The sequence below is a fragment of the Heterodontus francisci genome, chromosome 1, assembly GCF_036365525.1.
Source record: "Heterodontus francisci isolate sHetFra1 chromosome 1, sHetFra1.hap1, whole genome shotgun sequence".
NCBI lineage: Eukaryota > Metazoa > Chordata > Chondrichthyes > Heterodontiformes > Heterodontidae > Heterodontus > Heterodontus francisci.
In genome coordinates this window covers 244,185,217-244,208,663 of record NC_090371.1, presented here as the reverse complement: position 1 = coordinate 244,208,663, position 23,447 = coordinate 244,185,217, and the positions used below count along the sequence as shown (strand labels likewise).

The 23,447-nt window shown below is 41.4% G+C and overlaps 1 protein-coding gene across 14 annotated transcripts in view; it reads right to left on the bottom strand.

The window, feature by feature from the left end:
• kiaa1109 (KIAA1109 ortholog) overlaps positions 1 to 23,447 on the bottom strand; it is a 637,888-nt gene that overhangs the window by 2,344 nt on the left and 612,097 nt on the right. For all 14 annotated transcript variants that reach the window (XM_068042417.1, XM_068042485.1, XM_068042453.1 and 11 more), the window contains 3 exons: positions 18,362 to 18,556; positions 6,762 to 6,896; positions 532 to 694 (listed from right to left, as the gene is read on the bottom strand). In XM_068042417.1, the coding sequence (XP_067898518.1) occupies positions 532 to 694; positions 6,762 to 6,896; positions 18,362 to 18,556 (493 nt within the window). The remainder of the gene's footprint in view (positions 1 to 531; positions 695 to 6,761; positions 6,897 to 18,361; positions 18,557 to 23,447) is intronic.

Sequence of the window (23,447 nt, the reverse complement as noted above, 5' to 3'; positions counted from 1 at the left end):
GTTACTTTGCACACACCCGTTCTTCATATAGGAATTGACAGAGAGCATGAGCAAACTATTTAGGCCAGGGGTGAGGTCAAGGGGCAGGTTTACTGCTGCTGGAGAAGTCACAGCCAATTAACAGCTAGAACCATGGCTGATTACTCCTACCCACTCACTTTGTAGCCCAGAAAAGTGGAGACCAATTGTGGCATGCTTACTGCCAACTCAGTTGAGACTAACCAACTCAGGATAAACCAGGGATAAAACTTTCTGGTCTGCACAGCTCTATATCAGACTGACAGTACATTTCATGATTGATCCATCAGGGAGGCTCATGGAAAGAATTCTGAAATTTGATTAACAGAGCACAGAGGCAATGTTAGAGACTTGTGTATTAGTAAAAAACAGTAACCCTTATGCAAAGGAGCTGTAATCTGGATAAAGTGTACACTGAAATATATAATAATGTTTTCAGGCACAGGTTCTTTAGAGATAGAGTTACAGTTGTAAAATAGAGATAACAAGCAGCCATTTTGTCTGGATGCTAACCTTAGTGTGGGTTCCAGGTGCCAGGTATTACAAACAAACTCTCTCCAGTCCACAGTTGTGTAGATCACCTCCTCCTTATTTTTATCCGTGGAGCTGTCATCATGAATCACACTCGGACTTTTTTGGCCTGGGCGGATGGCAAGAACTCGAGGAGGGAAAATAGCTAGGAACAGACAATATATATAAAAAACTTTTTTCTCCTGTATTTATTCAACAAACCGTAATAGTTATACATACATAGAAATGATGCAACTGGATATCTGTGAAATTACTATATTTTAAAAAAATTCTTTGCATAGTTTAATAGGAATATGTATTTAGAAGAGCAAGACGCTGTTTGCATCAACTTTTAAATTACTTAGTACGTTACAAGTAAGAAACCGTGAGAGTGCCTATGGTATACTTCAAGAATAAGACAACTATTAAACTTAAGAACATGACACGAGATAAGGAATTATACAAAGTATATAGGAAAGAGTATTTATAAAATATGTAGCATCAGAATCGGGTAGGGAGAGTGCTAAGAGGCTTACCAGTGGGCTCAATGTGTGGACCACTTCCTGAATTCAACAAAAATGATCCAAATATCAACTTGGCTAAGTTTACCTTCAGTTCCAAGTCAGAAGGTTTTTGATTTCAAGTTCCTTTCCAGGACTTGAGCACATAATTGAGATTGGCACTCTAGAATGTTAGTGAGGGGGTACTATAGTATTGGAGGCTCTGTCCTTTGGATATGGTAAGCCATCTGGCTGTTTCAGTGGTTCAAGTGACTGTTAAAGATACCACAATGCTATTCAAAGAACAAACAGTTCTCCATGACTTGATCATTATTATTTCCTTAATCACCACCAAGAACAAGTTAACTGGTCATCTCATTGTTTGTTAGATCATGTGCCTAAAAATCTGCTGGATTTATCTATGCATCAACAAACATTATACTTAAAAGTGATTAATACTACATGAAACACAAATAGTTTTGAGACATGATGAGGTGATTTTAAATTGTAAAACTTTCTTGAATGCAGAAATCAAATGTGGTCGGTACTGACAATGGCTTTGCCATTGTATTAGAGAAAATTGTATCTCATCCAAGACTAGATGCCAAGCAAGTTGTCTAATAACAAATAAAATGTTGGATGCAGCATATATTTACAATAGGCATGCTGAGATTTTTAGTGTACTGGTCAGATTTGCTCATGTGTAGGAAAGAACAACAAAATTGGTTCTAAGGAAAAGGGGAAAGTGATGGAAACGTTAGAGAGGCTGAAATTCTTCAGTTTATTAAGAATATATATTAAATAGTGCTGATAAGGTAAACCAAGAATATTACTTCATGGTAGGTTGATCCAATGGAACCATAGGGCAGATATTAATTGAAAATTAAATTTAAGAGATATTTTACAAAAAGTGATTTACCCAAAAAAGCTACATGTTTGGAATAATTTACCAGGAAAGGTAGTAGAGATATTAGAGGGATTCAAACTGTTTTTAGATGCTGGACTAGGGATGTTGGGCTAGTAGAGCTTCAATGGGCCAAACTGGAACACACACTTATCATATGTAAAGAGATGCATATTTCCTTACAGCAAAAATGTTACCACATAACTATTTTGATTATCACTAAGCTTTTACATACAATTATTTCCATTTTAATGGGTTAATTTTTGATTGAAGCATACACTGCACAATTATTTTAATAGGGTACCGATTTTAAGGTCACTGAAAATCAACTGAATTTCTATTTATGCATTTACAGTACAATTTTATGTTTAACAGACTGTCAGCATTTTTTGACATTTTATAATCCCAAGAAATACTTTCCATATCCTATCTTTCACTCTCCAGAAGCTTAAGCTCATACAAAACTCTGCTGCCCATATTGTCATGCAGGCCCCTACCTGCCAAAAATGAGGCATATTAATTTTGTCATATGAACATTGATTTTAAACTTGCTGGGAAGAGGAGAAGGCCTGTTACAAGGGCTACTTAGCTGAAAAGCATTTGTATACTAACTAGACAGTGCTTGTGGAGACAAAAGGAACATTCCCTGACACATTCAACCCACAATGGATTTTGATCACCAGACGCTGAAGGTTTAAGGAAGAACATTCCAGAGACTGCTAAGGTAATACAATCCACAAAAGCCAGGACTGATGAAACCAGCTGGTCACACGAATAACTGGCCGGTCCAGAATTTTTTGAATTAGCCACAGAGTTTGAACTCAGGAGAAAGACTGTTTGCTCTTGGGGTGAGAAGACATCTCCTGTCTGCTCCCATCTCCTTCTCACAAGCCTCTGGACCCACTGAGGACACACAGAAAAGTCTCCAACATTGAACAAGGTTTAAGAAGAATACTGGACCCCAACGAAAAGCAAGACCTACCTACAATCAAGGACTCTACAGCGAGCTCAAAGAACAGTAACCAAAACCATCTTCAGATATTGCCTCAAACGTTTCCACTTTATTTCTTCTGCTCTTTTCTGTCTCTATCTGCAATGTATGTATCGCGTATGCATGCTAACGTGGGCGTGTCGCGTAACCGTAGGCGTTAACTGAATTAGAGTTTAAGTTTAATTATGTTCAACCTTTTTCTTTAAACCTAAGAAAATCTGTTTGGCTAGTTTCTTTGCCTTATAATTGGAAGTTAGTGAACAAGGATCAATAAGGGGGAACTAAAGAAATGGTGTGTTTATAATTAAACCCAGTTACAGTAAGACTAGCTGAAGGCTGAGGGAACCCTAGATCCCTCTCTCACCTGGTCGTAACAATATCCTAACTTGCACCAAGTCCCATTCACCCATTATCCTTGTGCTCACTGGCTCCTGTTTAAGCAAAGCCTCAATCTTAAAATTCTGATTTTTGCTTTCAACTCCCCCCATGGCCTCACGCCTCCCTATCTTTGAAACCAAGATTTCTGTATTCCTCCAATTTTGGTCTCTTGAGCATTCCCAGTTTGAATTGTGCTACCATTGACAGCTGTGCCTTCAGCTGCCTGGGCCTTAAACTCTGGACTTCCCTCCCTAAACTTCTCCGTGTCTGTATCTACCTTTTCTCCTTAAAACCCAAATCTTTGACCAAGCTTTTGGTCATCTGCTCTAACAACTCATGTGGCTCGGTGTCAAATTTTGTTTTATCATGCTCCTGTGAAGTGTCTTAGGATATTTTACTATGTTAAAGGAGCTACATAAATGCAAGTTGTTGTTTATGGATCATCATTCATTCTGTATGCAGACAGTACAATATCTGACATTGAAACTTTAACAGCTGTCTTTCCATTACCCACATGTTGTAGAAAATCTGCATTTCAAATATTTGCAATTATCCACATTATCACAAATGAACAGTATGGGCTGGATTTTACTGGCCCCCTGATGTCAGGTGTCATGGCCTGGGAGGTGGTGGTGGTGGCCAGAAAATGGCTCCGAGAGGCCCTGCCCCATATTGCTGGCAGCTGCGAGGCTTCGTGGTGGCCCCCCTGCCGATGGCGATGGGAGCAGAATTTACACCTGTTAAGTTATTAATTCATTAATTTGCATGAATTAACAGTTCCGGTCGGCTGCACCGCTCCCATATCATGGTTGGTTGCCGGGACTCCTGTGCCTTCAGATCTCCAATCGGAGATCCGATGCGGGACACTGGAGGGGGGGGAGTGGAGGTGAAGAGAGTGGGGTGAAGCATTTGGATTGGTCTAGGGGGTGGTGGGAAAGGGTAAGGTTCATAGTTTATTAACTTTTGGTTGGGGGGGGGGGGGGGGGGGAGTGGTCGGGATCACAAGGTAAGCTGTTTGATGGGGGAGAGGGTAAGTAATACATTTTAAGGTAATGTGGGGGGGGGGGGGGCGGTGGGGGCTGCTGGTGGTGGGAAAGAGTTGCGATAACTTTATTCACTTTTTTACTCTCAGGTTTCTTTAAAAATGTAAGTTACATTGAAGGGCTGTAAAGCCCTTTAAAAATGGCGTCAGCGCCAGTGCAATGACACTATTGCTGGGGATGGATCGCCCCGGCCATGTAAATGAGCCGCCACGTTTAATATTGCAGCGGCTCCGCGGAGTAAATCCTGTGCATGTGCGCCGTCATCTTTGAAGCAGTGGCAAGGTGGTAAAATTCAACCCTCTATCTCAGCTAGCCAACTAAAATAAATACTTATTTAAAAAAAAACATTCAGGAAATCAATTATTTGTTTACGTTACCATACTTTGTATTGCCTAAATCTACAGTAACCACATCGAGCTTTTTTTGCACTTTATAAAGTTATTAATTGCATTTTTCTGTTTGTACACATGGTATAAACAGAAAACAGCTTTGGGTGTATGATACAGCAACCTGGACCCCAAAGTATACTAATGAGGAGGTTACTTCACATGTGCTTTATTTATCTGGGTCCACCAGTTGACTGAATACCAACTCTAACATGTCTCATATGCATCCTCAATGTGCTGAGCAGATTTAATTACAATTATGGCTGTTCAGCAATTTTCCCTTTATTCATTTAGATTCTCCTTTTCTTAGCAACTCTGAAATCAACCTAGCTCTGATCAGAAATGTAGGAAATTATGGAAAGACCCCTTATCCAGCCATTCTCATCATCACTAAGAATTTCCAGTGTCACTTTCTATATTTTTATTAGTCCTAACTGTATAATTCTATCAACAACATTGTGCACTAAAATAGTTTGTTACCACAAATAATTAATTCACTGGGACAGTATTCTACGTGGTAGATTTGTACAATATAACCCAATTTATTCCATGGACAGCAAAATTTTGCCTCCACAGGTAATGTTCACTAACAAAAGGTGACAACATAACTTATTTCTTTAAATCATCTGCAGTGTAACCCAATGAACAGCATTATAATATATTTCATTTGCATCTTCTGATTACAGTTCCTACCTGATAACCTAAATACCTTGTATGTATTAGATTCAAAAACATTCTAGTAGTTCACCCTGAATGGCAATATGAAAATATAGACAATTACACAGTTTGCCTTTAGGTCTGTTAACCTAACAAAGCATCCCAAGGTGCTTCAGGCTTGGATCCAAGCAGGACCAGGAAGGGTCAAATTACATGGTCAAAAAAAAAACTGTTGAAAAGAACTATTTTCAAGTTGGGAAGAAATGTAGCAAAACTGAGGGCATTTGAGTATGGGGGAAAAGATGGCTAAAAGGCTCTGACGTGATGGTAGAGCAGGGAAAAAATGTGTAGAGGAGAACTTCAGTGGCAGTTCAATGATGGCAGATAATCTTTTGTAAGTGGAAGCATGCACTTTTGAATGACTGAATAGATATAGGGTTTGAATTTCAACTTGGACATGAGAAAGACAATGAGATTGTGCACCATCACATTGTGTTTATGCAGGCATCAAGGGAATGGAATTGAAGCTAGGACAGTTTCTTGTGGTGAACTAAATGGGATTCTTCTGTCTGATATTGAGCTGCAAATCTTCTGGCTCATTTACAAATTGGTGTTAGAAAGGTAGTCTAATAACAACAGTGGTAAAATCAAAGGTGGAAGTGGAGAGGTAAAGTTTTGTATTGTTGGCAATATAGCAAAGCTAACGAATAATACTACTAAGGGACAAAGTTTAGATGAAGAATACAAAGGGGTCAAGATGCAACCTGTGGTAAAGCAATTGCGACATGCAGATACATTGTTGTTGATTGTCTCATCAACAGCAGTCTCAGAGAGGGTGGGGGGGGGGGGGGGGGTGCGGCGATGGTGTGCTGACCATGTCCAAGATTGCAAAGAGTTCAAGGTGTGATAACACACCAGAATAACAGTAACACAGAAAATCACTGATGACTTTGACCAGGGCAGTCACAGTACTGTGGGTAGGACATAGACTAGACTGAAAAGATTCAAACAGCACGTGCTAATATAATTGGACGGCATTGACCATTCCAGAATCTTAAGGGAGGTTAGAGAAGACAGTTACTGAGGGGACGATTTTTAAAATAGCTTAACAATTACGGCAGTTCTGAAAATAAGGGAGCACTAATTGGAGAAATCTATGTTGTCAGCAAGCATTACCCAAGAAGGAGTAACTGAGTGATTAGGATCTGACTCCAGAGGGGTCATGGAAGAGATCTGGAGATGAGGTCAGAACTGGGCTAGGCAGGGAGCGCCTGAGGCAGTGTAGCAGGTTGTATCAATTTTGAAGACAATAGAGCCCACAACAATTGATGTACTTGATAATTCAGTGTCTGATAATAAAGAAAAGTGACTTACCTTTCTCTTTTTCTTTGAGATAAGCAGATACTAGGTCATGCAAGAACATAATCAGTTCAGCATCCATGGTCACACAAATATGATCAGTGAATTCTGTCACAACACTACACTCTACCTTTGGCTTACTGTTGGGATCTAATGGACAGGAGAGAAAATAGCGACATAATTTTCTGGAGTCATTGTGTACAAATGTTCTACTTTATTTACTTAAATTGTTCATGTTCAAGAACTAAAATTGGAATCCAGAACACTAGCAATGTTAACAAATTTATTTAAAAATTACTTCAACAATTTATAAGCTAAATAAGTTCTAATAATCCATTACAAGAGAACTCATTGGAAATAGAGTTGTACTGTTTCATACTATTTGGAAGTACTATTACAAGAAATGCATGACTATCTTTCTGTAAAATTGCATACATGATGACCTGTATGATTTAAATGAAAAAGGTTGTTGTCAAATTTTGTATCAATTTTAAAAACAATCCAGAAAATATATAACCTTTTTTGGTCCAAAAAAGCAGTTACTTTATCAGGTCTATGCAATGGTGTTTTGCAGTTCTGCACTTTTTCCTGTCCTTGTCTCATTAACCTATGATCATTGGTCACGCTGTACCCAGATTTCACTGTCTAGCTGTTGAGCCCTGGTATCTTACCTGTTTCAGCTCTAGTGTCAGCATTCTTGCCTCTGAATCAGGTGGTCGAGTGGTTAAGTCCCACTCCACAGCTTGAGCCAAGGCGACGTCACTGCAGAACTGTGGAAGTTTGGTTAGTGTTATGGCCAGGTGGTAAGGGGTGTGGGTGGTTCCCACTGTTCACCTCCTAACTGACCACATGTGTTTTTGTTACTAGGGTTTTAACTCCTTTGTGTTTTATTGGTCAAATAAACACAGCAACAGAAGATTAACTATTTATTGAGCAAAATTCATTTCTGAAATTGTTGCAACTGCACGCACACAGAAGAACAGATAGAGAGGAAAAGGATAAGTGGTTTGAAGTGAGGTAGATTTTCGAGGTTCATGGTAAACCCGCTGAATCTTCTTGGATTTCTCTTTTAAAGTTGTAGGCCTGGGTTCTTTGTAGATTCACTGGTAGTTGAGACGTCAATCTGGAGACGGGGATCACTTTCAGTTCTCTGCTGCACAAGTTGAAATGTACAATTCATAGCAGGGCACCTTTTTTGGCTTTTGCTGGATCTCTCAGCTCTTGGCTGAACAGGCTTTTGGTGATGTTGTTCTGATTCTCTCCCAGAAAGCTACTTTTTAAGGTCAAAATGTTGCCTCTTTTGGGAGATGTGGATCCCCCCCTCCCTTGGTAACCAACAATGGACCAGGATGTGGCTACTTCACATCTTCTTTGTTTCAGAAGAACCCATTCAATTCAAAAATGTCCCGTGATGGGCTCAGAAATAGCTGTAAATCAGGAAATGGAAGGGAGGGAGGAACTCAGAAAAATTACAATCACCAAGGATGTAGTACTGAGCAAATTATTGGAGCTGCGGCCTGACAAGTCCCCAAGTCCTGATGGACTTTATCCTAGGGTCTTAAAAGAAATGACGAGTGAGATAGTTGATGCATTGGTTTTAATTTTCCAAAATTCCCTAGATTCAGCAAGGGTTCGATTTGATTGGAAAATAGCCAATTTAACTCCTTTATTCAAAAAGGGAGGGAGGCAGAAGGCAGGAAACTACAGACCAGTTAGCTCAACATCTGTCATAGGGAAAATGTTAGAAGCTATTATTAAAGATGTTATAGCAGGGCACTTAGAAAAATTCAAGGTAATCAGGCAGAGTCAACATGGTTTTGTGAAAGGGAAATCATGTTTGGCCAATTTATTGGAGTTCTTTGCAGAAGTAACATGTGCTGTGGATAAAGGGGATGTACTGTACTTGGATTTTCAGAAGGCATTTGATAAGGTGCCACATCAAAGGTTATTGCGGAAAATAAAAGCTCATGGTGTGGGGGGGGGGGGGGTTAACATATTGGCATGGATAGAAGATTGGCTAGCTAATAGGAAACAGAGAGTAGGCATAAATGGGTCATTTGCTGGTTGGCAAGATGTATCGAGTGGTGCGCCACAGGGATCAGTGCTAGGGTCTCAACTTTTTACAATTTATATAATTGACTTGGATGAAGGGACCAAAGGTATGGTTGCTAAATTTGCTGATGACACAAAGATAGATAGGAAAGTAAGTTGTGAAGAGGACATAAGGAGGCTACAAAGGGATATAGACAGGTTAAGTAAGTGGGCAAAGATCTGGCAAATGGAGTATAATGTGGGAATGGCAGGAAGAATAAAAAAGCATATCATCTAAATGGTAAGAGATTGGAGAGCTGTGAGATGCAGAGGGATCTGGGTGTCCTAGTGCTTGAATCGCAAAAGGTGAGTATGCAGGTTCAGTAAGTAATTAGGAAAGCTGATAGAATGTTATTGTTTATTATGAGGAATTGAATACAAAATTAGGGAGGTTTATGCTTCAATTATACAGGGCATTGGTGAGACCACATCTGGAGTACTCTGTACAGTATTGGTCTCCTTATTTAAGGAAGGATGTAAATGTGTTGGAATCAGTTCAGAGAATGTTTACTAGACACACCTGGAATGGGCGGGTTGCCTTATGAGGAAAGGTAGGACAGGCAAGGGTTGTATCCGCTGGAGTTTAGAAGAGTAAGAGGCGACTTGATTGAAACACATAAGATTCTGAGAGGTTTCGACAGGGTGGATGTGGAAAGGATGTTTCCTGTTGTGGGAGATCACTGTTTAAAAATAAGGGGTCGCCCATTTAAGACAGAGGGTCATGAGTCTTTGGAACTCTGTTCCTTAAAAGGCAGTGGAAGCAGAGTCTTTCAATATTTTTAAGGCAGAGGTAGATAGATTCTTGATGAGCAAGGAGCCCTAGCAAAACTGAAGTCAATGGGAATCGGGGGGAAACTCTCCGCTGGTTGGAGTCATACCTAGTGCAAAGGAAGATGGTCATGGTTGTTGGAGGTCAATCATCTCCTGCAGGAGTGTCCTAGGCCCAACTATCTTCAGCTGCTTCATCAATGACCTTCCTTCAGTCATAAGGTCAGAAGTGGGTATGTTTTGGATTGTTTTCACCGGAAAGACGGAGGTGGAGGGGCGACCTGATAGAGGTTTACAAAGTTACGAGTAGCAATGGAGAGAGTGGATAGTCAGAAGCTTTTTCCCAGGGTGGAAGAGTCAGTTACTAGGGGACATAGGTTTAAGGTGCGAGGGGCAAAGCTTAGAGGGGATGTGCGAGGCAAGTTCTTTACACAGAGGGTGGTGCTGCCGGGGAGGTGATGGAAGCAGGTACGATAGCGATGTTTAAGAGGCATCTTGACATACATGAATAGGATGGGACTAGAGGGATACGGACCCTGGAAGTGCAGAAGGTTTTAGTTTAGACAGGCATCATGATCGGCAGAGGCTTGGAGGGCCGAATAGCCTGTTCCTGTGCTGTACTGTTCTTTGTTTGCTGATGATTGCACAATGTTCAGCACCATTTGCGACTCCTCGGATACTGGTGCAGTCCATGTAGAAAAGCAGCAAGACCTGGACAATATCCACGCTTGGGCCGATAAGTGGCAAGTAACATTCGCACCACACAAGTGCTAGGCAATGACCATCTCGAACAAGAGAGAATCTAACCATCTCCTCTTGACATTCAATGGCATTACAATCGCTAAATTGCCCAACTATCAGCATTCTAGGGGTTACCATTGACTGGAAACTGAACTGGAGTAGCCATATAAATACTGTGGCTACAAGAGCAGGTCAGAGGCTAGGAATCCTGCAGCAAGTAACTCACCTCCTGACTCCCCAAAGCCTGTCCACCATCTACAAGGCACAAGTCAGGAGTGTGATGGAATACTTACCTGGATGGGTACAGCTCCAACAACACTCAAGAAGCTCGACACCATCCAGGACATTGATTGGCACCCCATCCATAACATCCACTCCCTCCACCACCGATACAAGTGGCAGCAGTGTGTACCATCTACAAGATGCAATGCAGCAACTCACCATGGCTCCTTAAACCGCACCTTCCAAACTCACGACCTCTACCAACTGGAAGGACAAGGGCAGCAAATGCATGGGAACACCACCATCTGCAAGTTCCCCTCCAAGTCACACACCACCCTGACTTGGAACTATATCACTGTTCCTTCATTGTTGCTGGGTCAAAATCCTGGAACTCCCTTCCGAACACCACTGTGGGTGTACCTACCCCACATGGACTGCAGCGGTTCAATAAGCAGCTCACCACCACCTTCTTGAGGGCAATTAGGGATGGGCAATAAATGCTGGCCTAGCTAGCAACACCCACATCCCATGAATGAATAAAAAAAGGGTGTGAAAGGTTATTGGGGGTAGGCGGGAATGTAAAGTTGAAGTTACAATCAGATCAGCCATGATCTTATTGAATGGTGGAGCAGGCTCAAGGGGCCGGGTGGCCTACTTCTGCTTCTAATTCGTATGTTCGTAGGATGGGTATAATTGACACCTCTTAGCTTCGAATGTATCCTTTTATCCTTAACAGACAGTAAGAGTTTCAATATACTGAGCCAGGTTGTTTGACCTTCGGCGGCCATTTTTCAGCACACTATCCACTTTTTGAAGGAAAAGTAAATTTTTTATACCGCTTCAGTTTGGGTTCTGTATTTTGAATCACTGCACTTCATGTGAGCATGATATTAGTAAGACCTATTATAATTTGGGCTTGCTTCCAATACTTTCTTCAGGATGTAGGCTCCATAAGCAAGCTTGCTCTATTACGTGGGAAACAACATACAGCAAAGCATTCTATCCTTTTATCACAAGTGTGCTATTGAATAGTACACAGGATTCCACTATGTCTCACATCTAATCAGATGACAAACAATATCATAGCCTGAATAACAGGCACTGTGCAGTCCAATGTAACCCCTCTGGTCTGTTCAGTGGTAGGATGTCCTGCTCCCGGTGCAGTTTTTTATTCTTTCATGAGATGTGAGCATTGCTGGCAGGACCTAATTACCCTTGAGAAGGTGGTGGTGAACTGCCTTCTTGATCCGCTGTAGTTCTTCTGGTGTTGGTATACTCACAGTGCTATTGGGAAGGGAGTTCTAGAATTTTGACCCAGTGACAGTGAAGGAACAGTGATATATTTCCAAGTAAGGGTGTGGCTTGGAGGGGAAATTACAGGTGGTGGTGTTACCATGCGTCTGCTGCCCTTGTCCTTCTAGGTGGTAGGGGTCGTGGGTTTGGAAGGTGCTGTTGAAGGAGGCTTGGCGAGTTGCTGCAGTGCATCTTGTAGTTGGTACACTTTGCTGCCACTGTACGCTGGTGGTGGAGGGAGTGAATGTTTAAGGTTGTGCATGGTATGCCAATTCTAAATGTTTCTCCTTCTAGTTCCACCTTATAGCAGACAACATTGTCAGGCTGGGACAAACTCTCCCTATGCTTCTGCCCAGCTCATACCCAATGCTTGATCTAGCACCTGACTTGTCCTTAATGAGATGGGCCAATTAAACTGACAGTCATCTCTATGCCACAAGCCAATCAGATCAATATCACAGGCATAGGCAGCAAATTTTAAACTGTATAAATCTTTTCCAAATATTGGGGCCCTTGGCCACTTGAGGACACATTTTAAATATTTACATTAAAGAATGGCGCACGCCTGATTCATTTTTAACATTCCTGTACTTCACAATTGATAGATTTTTGCTCTTTATAAAAAGGGAAAATAAAGGTGATATTTTCAACCTTTCAATGAAAAGATCAATCCCCAAAAAGCTCAACAGTTATTAACCAATTTTACAGCGACACCCTCAAACCTTAATTAATAGAGGCAATCTCTCACCCCACCTCACCCCCAATTCACAAAAGCACTGCTTGATGTGCTTCCTACTGATAGCTCTGGTTATGGCACCTCCCTGATGTTGCTGTTTTACTTCCTGAACCATAGCCCGTTCTTTAGGTGATAATTTCCGACATTCCAAAACCAGTAATTCCCATTTGTAATGCAGATTTAGGTTTGGAGTAAAGCAGCAGTCCAGATATGAGCAGCTTGTATAAATACCAACCTAGAACACTAGCAAAACCAGTCGAAAGGTTTCAAAAAAGCTGAGCTCAAAAACATACAAAAAGACATGTAGTTACACTTAAAGAACAATTGGGCAGGGACGTATCCTAATTTAAGATGTATGTATATCATTTGTATAGTACAAAATTGTGACAAAAAATATCAACATTTTTCTTTATTTCCTGTGGGGAAAAAATAGGAGGTACTACGTTTAAGTATTCGCATTCTGTTAGCAAACCTGACTACTACACAGATTGAAAGTTTTGGGCAAAAGATGCAGGGGGAATATGAGGAAGCAATTTTTGAAGCAGGTTATGACCTGGAACTCGCTGCCCATAAGGGTGGAGGAAGCGGAGATGATCAGTGACTTCAAGAGGAAGTTGGATGGCCACCTGAGAGAAATAGACTTGTAGGGCTATGGGAATCGAGCCGGAGAGTGCGACTGACTGTATCGCTTCGTGAAGAGTCAGCATGGACTCAATGGGCCGAATGGCCGCCTTCTGTGCCATATATGACTTTATGACTACATTGTTTAAACATTTTTAATGCTGCTTTCAGAGATACTCTTTTCGCCACTCCCAAGTTCATGGATGCACTCTTCTTGTGCCTCAATTCACAATTGCGACTCAGAAAGTAGTGTAGATGGAAACAAAGTTGTAAAAGGACATAGATATTTTGAGTGAGTGGGCAAAACTGTTGCAGATGGAGTTCAATGTGGGGAAGTGTAAGTCATCCACTTTGGACCTACGAAAGATAGGCCAGAGTATTTTCTAAATGGTGAGAAGTTAGGAGCTGTGGGAGGACCAGAGGGATTTAGGGGTCCGTGCACAGAAGTCACTAAAATCTAGTGCACAGGTGCAAAAAGTACTCAAAAAGGCAAATGGAATGGGCTAGCCTTTATCTCAAAGGCAGTGGAATATGAAGGGGTTAAAAAGAAATAATATGCGAGTTAGAAAGGCAGTTCAGCAGAATATACAACAGGTAGGATGAGAAATAGACAATCAAGCTGCTAGGGGCGAGGTTAGGAAGTGATTGAAACTGGGATGCGGCCCAGACTGCACAACCCACAAGTCATGGAAGGTCTAGCTAATGTGATAAAGACAAAACTGATTAATCAAAGAGCTACATGATAAACTACTCATTGTATAACCATATTGCATGACACAAAATGTACATAAACGGTCAACTTTGAATGTAAATCAGAGTGCTAGCTCGGACTGCCTAAGATAGTCTCTCTCTGCGTATGCTTGAATAAACGATCGAAACCTGTTCCTGAGTCTCCAGGTGTGGTGATTGAGTTGTCCCGCAACAGTTTGGCATAGTCAGCAGGATACTCGTATTCTGAATGAGAGAGGTTGTTAGACTCCATTAAGTGTACATGAGCACATTGACTAGCTTCGTGGCTGAACTGCACAGCCAGATTCACTGATTCAATTGTAAATCTTAATTTAAAAATAATTGAGTTTCTAGAATAATTGTGTAGAGCCAGTCAGTATTTAGTAATGAATTACAGTTGTTAGCTATAATGAGCTTGCTGACTTCAAAATCATATTGAGCAAAGCAAGGCCTAAATGGAAGTTTAAGTTAGCAAAACACTAAAAAACGAGGGGCATCCAAACCCTTCTCGGGTACAGAATACAGGGATCATCGGAGATAGCAACTGGCCGAAGTACTACCTCATACTCAAACAAGCGACCCAGAGAGATTCTCTCCTTGTCTGTCCACATCTCATAAAGATTTGGACGAGAGCTGCACATGGTTTTAATACCACTCCAAATTTGTATCCTTGAAATTTCCAGTACCTGCCATGAACCGACGCAGGTGGCACACCATGGAGAAGGGGAATACTGCGTGACCACCTGTGAACCTCAATACCAGTATGGTAATATCTACTGCCCAGTGATCAACTCGAGTTTCTGCTTCCACCCCCGGGCCCCAACAACAATCGGACATTCGGCGATAACTTACATCCAGCATCCCTGTAGGGCGTGGATGAGCATAACCGATGATCTAACGGAGGACTAAAGGGAAGCAAATTCCTAACTGCTGGAACATTTACTGAAGGTGAGGGAAGATGCCCGGTCAGCAATGAAGCAGTATCGCCGAACCCAACAGGAGGTCAAACAACTGGTAGAGGATGTGGAAGCCGAACTGGAGGACGCATCGTGATGGGAGACAGTTTGGGACTGGGGTATTAGGCTGGACGTACTCCACTGGATTAGAATTGATTCCCATGTACTGCTAGTGGTGCAGCTGCTATCGGACTTATGGTTGAATGTTGTACCCTGGCACCTAAATTGAGTTGTTAGATGTAATTTAGAAAATGTAACCGTGTAAATCTAACTACCTGTCTGGCCAAGAGTGATAGAGCAAGGAGCACTTAGCATTAGTTGGCCATCTTTCTAGTAGCCAAGGGCCAAAAGGGGGCGCTAAAGTGGTGTACCCTGAGAGTACTACAGGCTTGACTAAAATTGCTGTAATCTATGTATTGATACGAAGTATCAATCCGAAACTAAGCCTGGTCACAGGTGAGGTCGTAACAGGATGCAAGGGAAGGAGCTGAAGCTCATTGAAACTGGTAGGATCCCCAGATTATTTGACGGGCAGAGGATTCTAGGGTAATGGCTACCTTGGGCCAGGCGCTGGCCAACGGCCAAAAAGGGGGACTGAAGGGGTTAAGAAGAAATAACACGAGAGTTAGAAAGACAATTCAGCAGAATATACAACAGGTAGGATGAGAAATAGACAAACAAGCTGCTAGGAGCGAGGTTAGGAAATGATTGAAACTGGGATGCGGCCCAGACTGCACAACCCACTAATCGTGGAAGGTCTAGCTAATGTGATAAAGACAAAACTGATTAATCAGAGAGCTACATGATAAACTACTCATTGTATAACCATATTGCTGAAGGCCTTATGGAGGGAATAGCAAATTGTGCTAAGAAACGCATTAAGGAAAGCTGCAGTTTTGAGTGCTCACGTTCCTTTTCAAAGGATTTGATCAGTCTACCAAAACTGAAATTGTATAATAGTTAATAGCACTAATTATATCCGTGCACACTAACAGCCAAAGTAACATGGTTAACAAATTCTTGAAAAAAAGAGAAGTGGTGCTAAACACTGGGACAAATGAGCATTTACTTCATTAATATTCTCAGCAGTTATTATGAAAAATACTTGTTAAAAAAATTAATTATGTGGCAATCGCAACATAAAAAGGAACGTTACGGATCACACTCAATCTTCCCTCCATCCTGCTGTCTCAAATTCCCATTCATTCAACACTGGCTGCATCACTCTTACCTGCCCCCAGTTGGCTATATTTTTGATTCCAACCCACCCACTGGCTCCCAATCCCTCTCCTTTCACGTCTCTATTGGCTTTAGTTCATCTCAAGGATATCTACTACTTCTCCTTTTATAGTAACCCCTCCAACTGGATTTCCCATCCATAACCCCACCACTGGCTGTTATTCTACTCCCTGATGGCTTGCTGTCATTGCCTCAATACCCCCCAACTCCTACTGATCAGAATTCCCCTTCCTCAGCACTCCCATCCCAATAGCTGGCTGAATTTTCTGGTCATTGGCACTCTTCCATCCCTTGTACTGAGATGATTCACTGGGCAAGAACCTAGTGGTTTCCTCCCATCCCCACCCTCTCTGAAAACCCCCTCATCTTTTCCCTTGTCCCCATCTCCTTTGGCCTTTCCACTTTATCCTCCCCCACCTTTCCCTCCGTTTTCCTTCTTCCCCCACTTTCCCTTTTTTTTCCTCCTAGTCTTTCCCCTTCCTTACAATCTCTGCTGTCCACACCCTGATCCAATTATCATCTCGCCTTCAAACCCAACTTGAATACTGCCTTTCATCTTGACTCTCCATGTGGGACACCACATGAAACTAACTCTCTATTATATATAAGAGTGATAACACCATTTTAATCATATTATACCCCACGGATGGTTTTGACGGTCATGTTTTCTGATACATTAAATACAGTGGGGCCCAACTGGTAGCCAGAGTCAGAAAGTTCTGGGCTCAAGCCCCACTCCAGAGACTCATGCATGTTATCTAGGCCGAAACATGAGTGCAGTACTGCTGGAAGTGCAGATAAAACAAGACCCATCTTCCCTCTCAAGTCAATGTAATGGTTCATATGGAACTACCTGAAGGGTAGGTGAGTGCTCCCTAGTGTCCTGGTCAATAATTATCTCTCAACCAATACCACTAAAAATAATTACACGGTCATCATCACATTGCTGTTTGTGGAACCTTGCTGTGTGAAAATTGTTTGTTGTGTTTCCTACAACAGTGACCAAACACCAAAAATACTATCAGTGCTCAACGGATTGTTCACAGGGACGCACACCGAGATAATCATTAACCTTTGAAAAAATTCTTTCATGGGATGTGGGCATCGCCGGCAAGGCCAGCATTTGTTGCCCATCCTTAATTGCCCTTGATAACTGAGTGGCTTGCTAGGCCATTTCAGAGGGCAGTTAAGAGTCAACCACATTGCTGTGGGTCTGGAGTCACATGTAGGCCAGGCCAGGTAAGGACGGCAGATTACCTTCCCTAAAGAACATTAGTGAACCAGATGGGTTTTTACGACAATTGAGGAGGACCATCAACTCGGTGAAAGACACACTTTGATCTTCCAGTGCCAAGAGCTGTTGACGACCAAGTGTTGCAGACTGGCACACTCCAAGTTCCAGGATTACATGCTGAGGGATGCACTAAAGCTTGGGGCAGCCACCGCAAAGGCTCAATGGGAAAAGGCCACTTTATAAGGCCCTCCTGCCATAGTATACTGAGGGGCTGGAAACTGTAAAACCCTCTCGGGCTATATGTACCAGAGAATGTTCGATATGAAATGTAAATGTTCATTTTAAGTCTAACCTATAATAGCAAGTGTAGTGAGGCACCTCATGCACGGTGTTGCACTTTATGTAATATTAAATTTGAACTGATATGTAATGTATTTTTACAAATTGTATGAATAAAGTATATTTTTGATAAAATGTAAAGCACTTAGGGACGTCCTGAGCACATAACTGAGACTAGATTTCTATTTCGATTTATTTAATTGAAATTAAATTCCCCCAGCTGCCATGGTAAGATTTAAACTCATGTCTCCAGAGTATTACTCTGGACCTCTGGATTACTAGTCCTGTAACATTACCACCATGCTACTTTTAGCAGTGAAATTATTTCCAGTCCTGGATCTTATTAAGGAAAGTGCTACCACCAGATTGCACAGAAGTATTGACCAGTACCGAAAATTCATCAATTCCTCCTGATCAGAAATAGAAACGTTGCCAAACTAAGGGAGTACCAACAGCTGCTCAGTAATGTTTTCTGTTGTCACAACTCTCCACAGGGAAAGAGAAAGTCCAAAAAAGTAAAGAATTCTACACAGAAAGTAGTTCCCTCCTTCCCCATACCAGCTTTAAAAATATATTCATAAATACAACAATTTCACATTAAGCAGTAAAGGTCTTTTTAAGATTACATGCTTATTCAAACCTTTACCTTGCAGTGAAGGTTCTTGAGGTTCCTGCATGTGAATTGATTTGAAGTCCAGCTGCATCCTTGGCAAGGCAAAGATTGTTTCCGTCTCATGGTTGTAGTTGGCTGATCCACGGAAGCCACTCAGCAGATTGGAACTTTTAATGGTTGCTTTACTGTCTGGGGTGTTAGCATCAACATTTCGAAGGAGGCTTAGCTCTACATTAAAAAAAAAGAGTACAACAGTCAAATACCTCTCTTCTTTGGAAATCAAGGATTTAATGAGATCTTGCTCTGGTTTAAAAAAAAAACACACAAAGCAACAATCTTATGAACTTGCAATATTGATTAAATAAAGGTCAATGAAGCATGAACTTTTCTCAACATTTTTAGAGTTATAGAGAGATACAGCACCGAAACTGGCCCTTCGGCCCACCGAATCCGCACCGACCATCAACCACCCATTTATACTAATCCTACATTAATCCCATTGTCCCCCTCACATCCCCACCTTCCCTCAATTTTCCTACCACCTACCTACACTAGGGGCAATTTTTACAATGGCCAACTTACCTAACAACCCGCAAGTCTTTGTGGGAGGTAACAGGAGCACCCGGAGGAAACCCACACGGTCACAGGGAGAACTTGCAAACTCTGCACAGGCAGTACCCAGAACTGAACCCGGGTCACTGCAGCTGTGAGGTTGCGGTGCAATGTTCCCATAAATGTAACCCATGGATAATTTAACTCTTAATGTAAGCCTTAAACATATTGGAATTATAGACACATTTACACCAATACAAAATACAAATATTACAGCAATTATAAAAGTCACAATAATCTGCAGTAAAACCTTCTTGATAACTGTGAAGAACTGAAAAATTGATGATATAAATTACACAAAATACTTCTTTAAACGGAATGGGGGAGGAAAAATGGGAGTAATTTAGCTGCATTGATTCTATATTGCTCGAAACTCATTCCAACTCTGTTTCTACAAGTTTTAGTCAGCTACAATCTGCGAAGTAGTTTATGAATCTTAACTGCTATCTTGTACGTCCTCTTGCATTTCAAGGTAAGTATAGAAACAGGTAACATCTGAAGCTAATGGTAAAAGAGACTTTACAAATAAGGAATCTGAACTCAAACTTTGATTTGTTGGGGAGTTTTGAGCAGAAATCGGTACTTTGAATTTAATTGGTCTACATTTAATTTGAAATTTTTTCTAGGTCAATTATATTGTCTAAAAGCTAAGAAATATGTAAAGCAACCAGTAATCTAAACTTTATTTGAGCTCTGTCAGATACACATATCTCCCTAAATATGACTGTGGATCAATTTTTATGTGCACATTATATTAACATTAAAATCCCAAATCAGAACTGTAGCACATTTCACAATATGCGTCTAGGTGGATTTCTAAAGTACTAGAATTTTGTCATGGGGTTTCTTATTTTTGAAAACAGGAATTTTCTCTTGATTATTTTTTTTGATTTTCTCACATGTGCACCATCCCCGACTGACAGAGCAGTCACTGCATTCCTAGGCTCTCTCCTCTCCCCCATCCCAATGTTGGTTTCCAATCAGGTTCTTGAAAATGTGCAAGACCAACTTAGGGCCACTCTCCCTGCAATTTTCTTCCCCTGTTGAGAAAAGTCTGATCTCAACCAGGGACAGGCACCATAGACATCTTGACAAAATTACTGACTCAGCCATGGACATGGAGGTAATTAATTTGTATATCAAGTTTATAGCCAATCTAATGCCATCAAAACACAGTCTGATTTAAAACACATTTCTCCCTATAAAGTAGTTAAGCATATAAATATCAACGGAGAGCAGCACAACTGTATTAGCTAGTTAGCAAGAAAAATATTATGCAATGCCAATGCAAATTACTTTTGTTGACAGAATAAAAAGCTAGCTATACCATGTCACAGGGTGGTAGATGGACCTTATTGGATGACCTCTGGATTCACGCTGTGTGAGGAGTGCAAATTCATCCAATAAAGCATAAAACTCAAGGGGAGGATTATTATTGTTATTGAGATGAGGCAGTAGAAAAATTAGCAGTAGGAAGACAGACTATTTCTCTCACTGCTATTATCACAAGACAATTTAACCCGTGATGGTCAATGTTTGTGCAACTTATCCACCTGCTTGTAATATGTGTCTGAAGACAGGGCAGTGATGGCCAACTCAGGAGAATTGTATTGGATGGAGCAAATAGCAATTCAGAAGAGTCATATAAAACAGAAAAGCAAAATGGGGCAGGAAGGGACAGAAAGATTAATGGTAGGTAGCCAAGACTAGTTTATTCATCTTGACAGGCTGTTAAACTAGGTCCTAGATTCTAAAATATAAAAACAACAGAACTTCTCATGGACAAAATGTCATTTGCTCACTAAAGCTAGTGACAAAAGATAAACACAATTACAAACAAAGAGCGCCCTTCAGTTCCTCCAATAAAGCAATTCTCTTAAATTCACTTATGTCTACATCTCAGTCTATCACTGTCGATTCCAATTCAGCTGACAGGATAATTATTAACAATAAGCTTTTCCGCAAAAAGTTCAGCAGTTGTTATTGCATGTTATAAAATTTTGAGTCACTATTTGTAATATTGTACTCCAGACTAACCTATTTATGCTCAAGCCAAATCTCTTACCTGTTAGCAAAGGTGCACTTTTAATGTAATATAATTATATGATAGACAACTTTCAAATGACTGGCCACTCAGGTTATCTGCCTTCAAACTGGATTGTAAATGATGCACATTACAGTTACTGATCTTTGACATACTTGTAAAACTTGTCCTTTAATCCGATTTGCAACAAACAAAATTCTAACATGGTCATTGAAACATAATTTTTTACTATGTCTTTCCTGACAGTTCTTAAAACTGCAAAGGCAGCATGGATTTTCTTAAGGAATCACAGACAGTTCATCATAGATTAAGGTTTATTAAAGCTATCCGGTAAATTGTATATATGTTAGCAGCATCCTGATTTTGCTAATATCACTCAACCCCATTACACCATACTCTCGTATTCATTAGAAACTTACAGGGCTGCATATAAAATGGCGGGGCGCATGCGTGAGATTTACTCTGCAGAGCCGCTGTGATATTTAGTGTGGCGGCTCATTTACATGGCCAGGGCGGACTGCTCCCCCCCATGACGTGCAGGAGGCGGGAGCTCCATCCCTGGCAATGCGTCCAGTGCCACTGCGCAGACACCGATGCCATTTTTAAAGGGCTTCAAGTCCTTCTATTGAATTTAAATGTTTGAAGTGATAGGAAGTTTAAATTAAAAATGAAAAACTTAATAAAAGTTTCAATACCCTCCCCCACCCCCCTCTCCAAAAAAATCTTACCTTGCGGTGCAGACCTTCACCTACCCCCCGAAGTTTATAAACTTTGAACCTTACCCCTTTCCACCGCTCCCTAGACCAATCAAAAAGGTTTCACCCAGCTTCCCCCCTCCTCCCCCCTCCCCACCAGTGTCCTGCATCGGATCTCATATCCGAAGGCACGAAACAGTCCGGAATATGTCAGTGGGACGGCAGATGGGTGCAGGTAGGTCATTAATTAACATATTTAAATCCTGCTCCTGTTGCCAAGCGGCAGAGGGGCTACCACAAGACATCGCCGTCGGTAATATGGGGCGCGGCCTTCCCGGCATTGAGACCCCTGGCAGGCCTCTGCCGGAAGCATTTTCCAGGCCCCCCGCCACAACTCCCAACGTCAGGGTCCGGTAAAATACAGTGCTGACATCTGGAGATTCCTTGAATTTGCTTGCCCGTTTTCCCCTCTACACAAGTTCTAAAACAATGTGATTCCAAATGGATAGCAGCAGAATTGCGACATTTATATAGAAGTAAAAGTCCAGCAACTATCAGCACGTCACTGATTTTGTGGCCCAAGTGAAAGCAATGTATACCAGAGCGTAGAAATGGAAACAATCCCTAAGTGACTTTTGCCATTTTAAAACATGTGCAGTACTTGTGGCAGAACCTGCCACACAAGGATTGGCCTTCAGCAAAGGTGTACCAAGAGAAGACAACCCACCTAAATGGATTGTTTGCTGCACGTCCATCATCTTTCGTAGATGGAAAGATGCCACCCAGAATGAGGTTACACAACAACAAACCTTTAAACTTGTGTTTTAAAATAACCTAGCTGCTTGGGAGAGAGGGGGTGGAACAGAGAGAGAGACGGTGTCCAACCCTTTCGTGTGAGGGGCCACATTACAATTTTTATCTTCACAGGGGGCCGCTGAGACAATTTTGGAAAGATAAAGGCATTAAAAATTTATCTTACTATTAATCAAAACAAGAAACAATGTGCATTTTTTGTGAAGAAGCTTTAAATGAGAAGACTAATTTATTGACTTACTTTCTCTTCACTATGTTGGACACTGATTTAGCAAGATACCTAGCATTTATTTTTTGCTTGCACAAGTAGTCAATGTCTGCCCACAGCAGATAGATGTCCATCTGTCAGGAGTGATCTTGATCACTCTCTCTCCCTCCTCTCTCTCTGTCTATCCCTCTCTCCCCACCCCCCCCCCCCCCACCCTCTGTATTGTCCCCCTCTCTGTATTGCTGTATTGTTCCCCCCTCTCTTTAGAGCTGAATGGAAGACTTCCTTAATGAAACCTTGAATGGGTCACAAAAGCATTGCAGCTCTGCAGACGTCTTACAAGAACAAAGACCCTTGGTTTCCACCACAACCTGATGTTCTGTTTTACAATGTCAAAGCTGAGAGCCCATTTACATGGCTGCATAGCTAAAAGATCTGCTGGACCATTTCACGTTCCTGCAATATGTCAGACTGTGTGGTTAGTTTCTCCGACAATCTTTGCGTAGTACCAGAATGCACATTGCCCATGATTGCTGATGCATATATTACTATCACTTTATACGAATGGTAACAATTGGACATAAAAGTGCTCTAACTTTTAGAAGCTAAAGTCAGAAAACTGCTGGCACTTTCTCCCACTTTGTGGGCAAATTAAAATATGAAATGATCAAGGGTATTGTGCAGTGGAGTGAACTGCTGCCAATGAGAAAACTGTAGAGTGGCCTAAAGCAGTATTGTAAATCATAC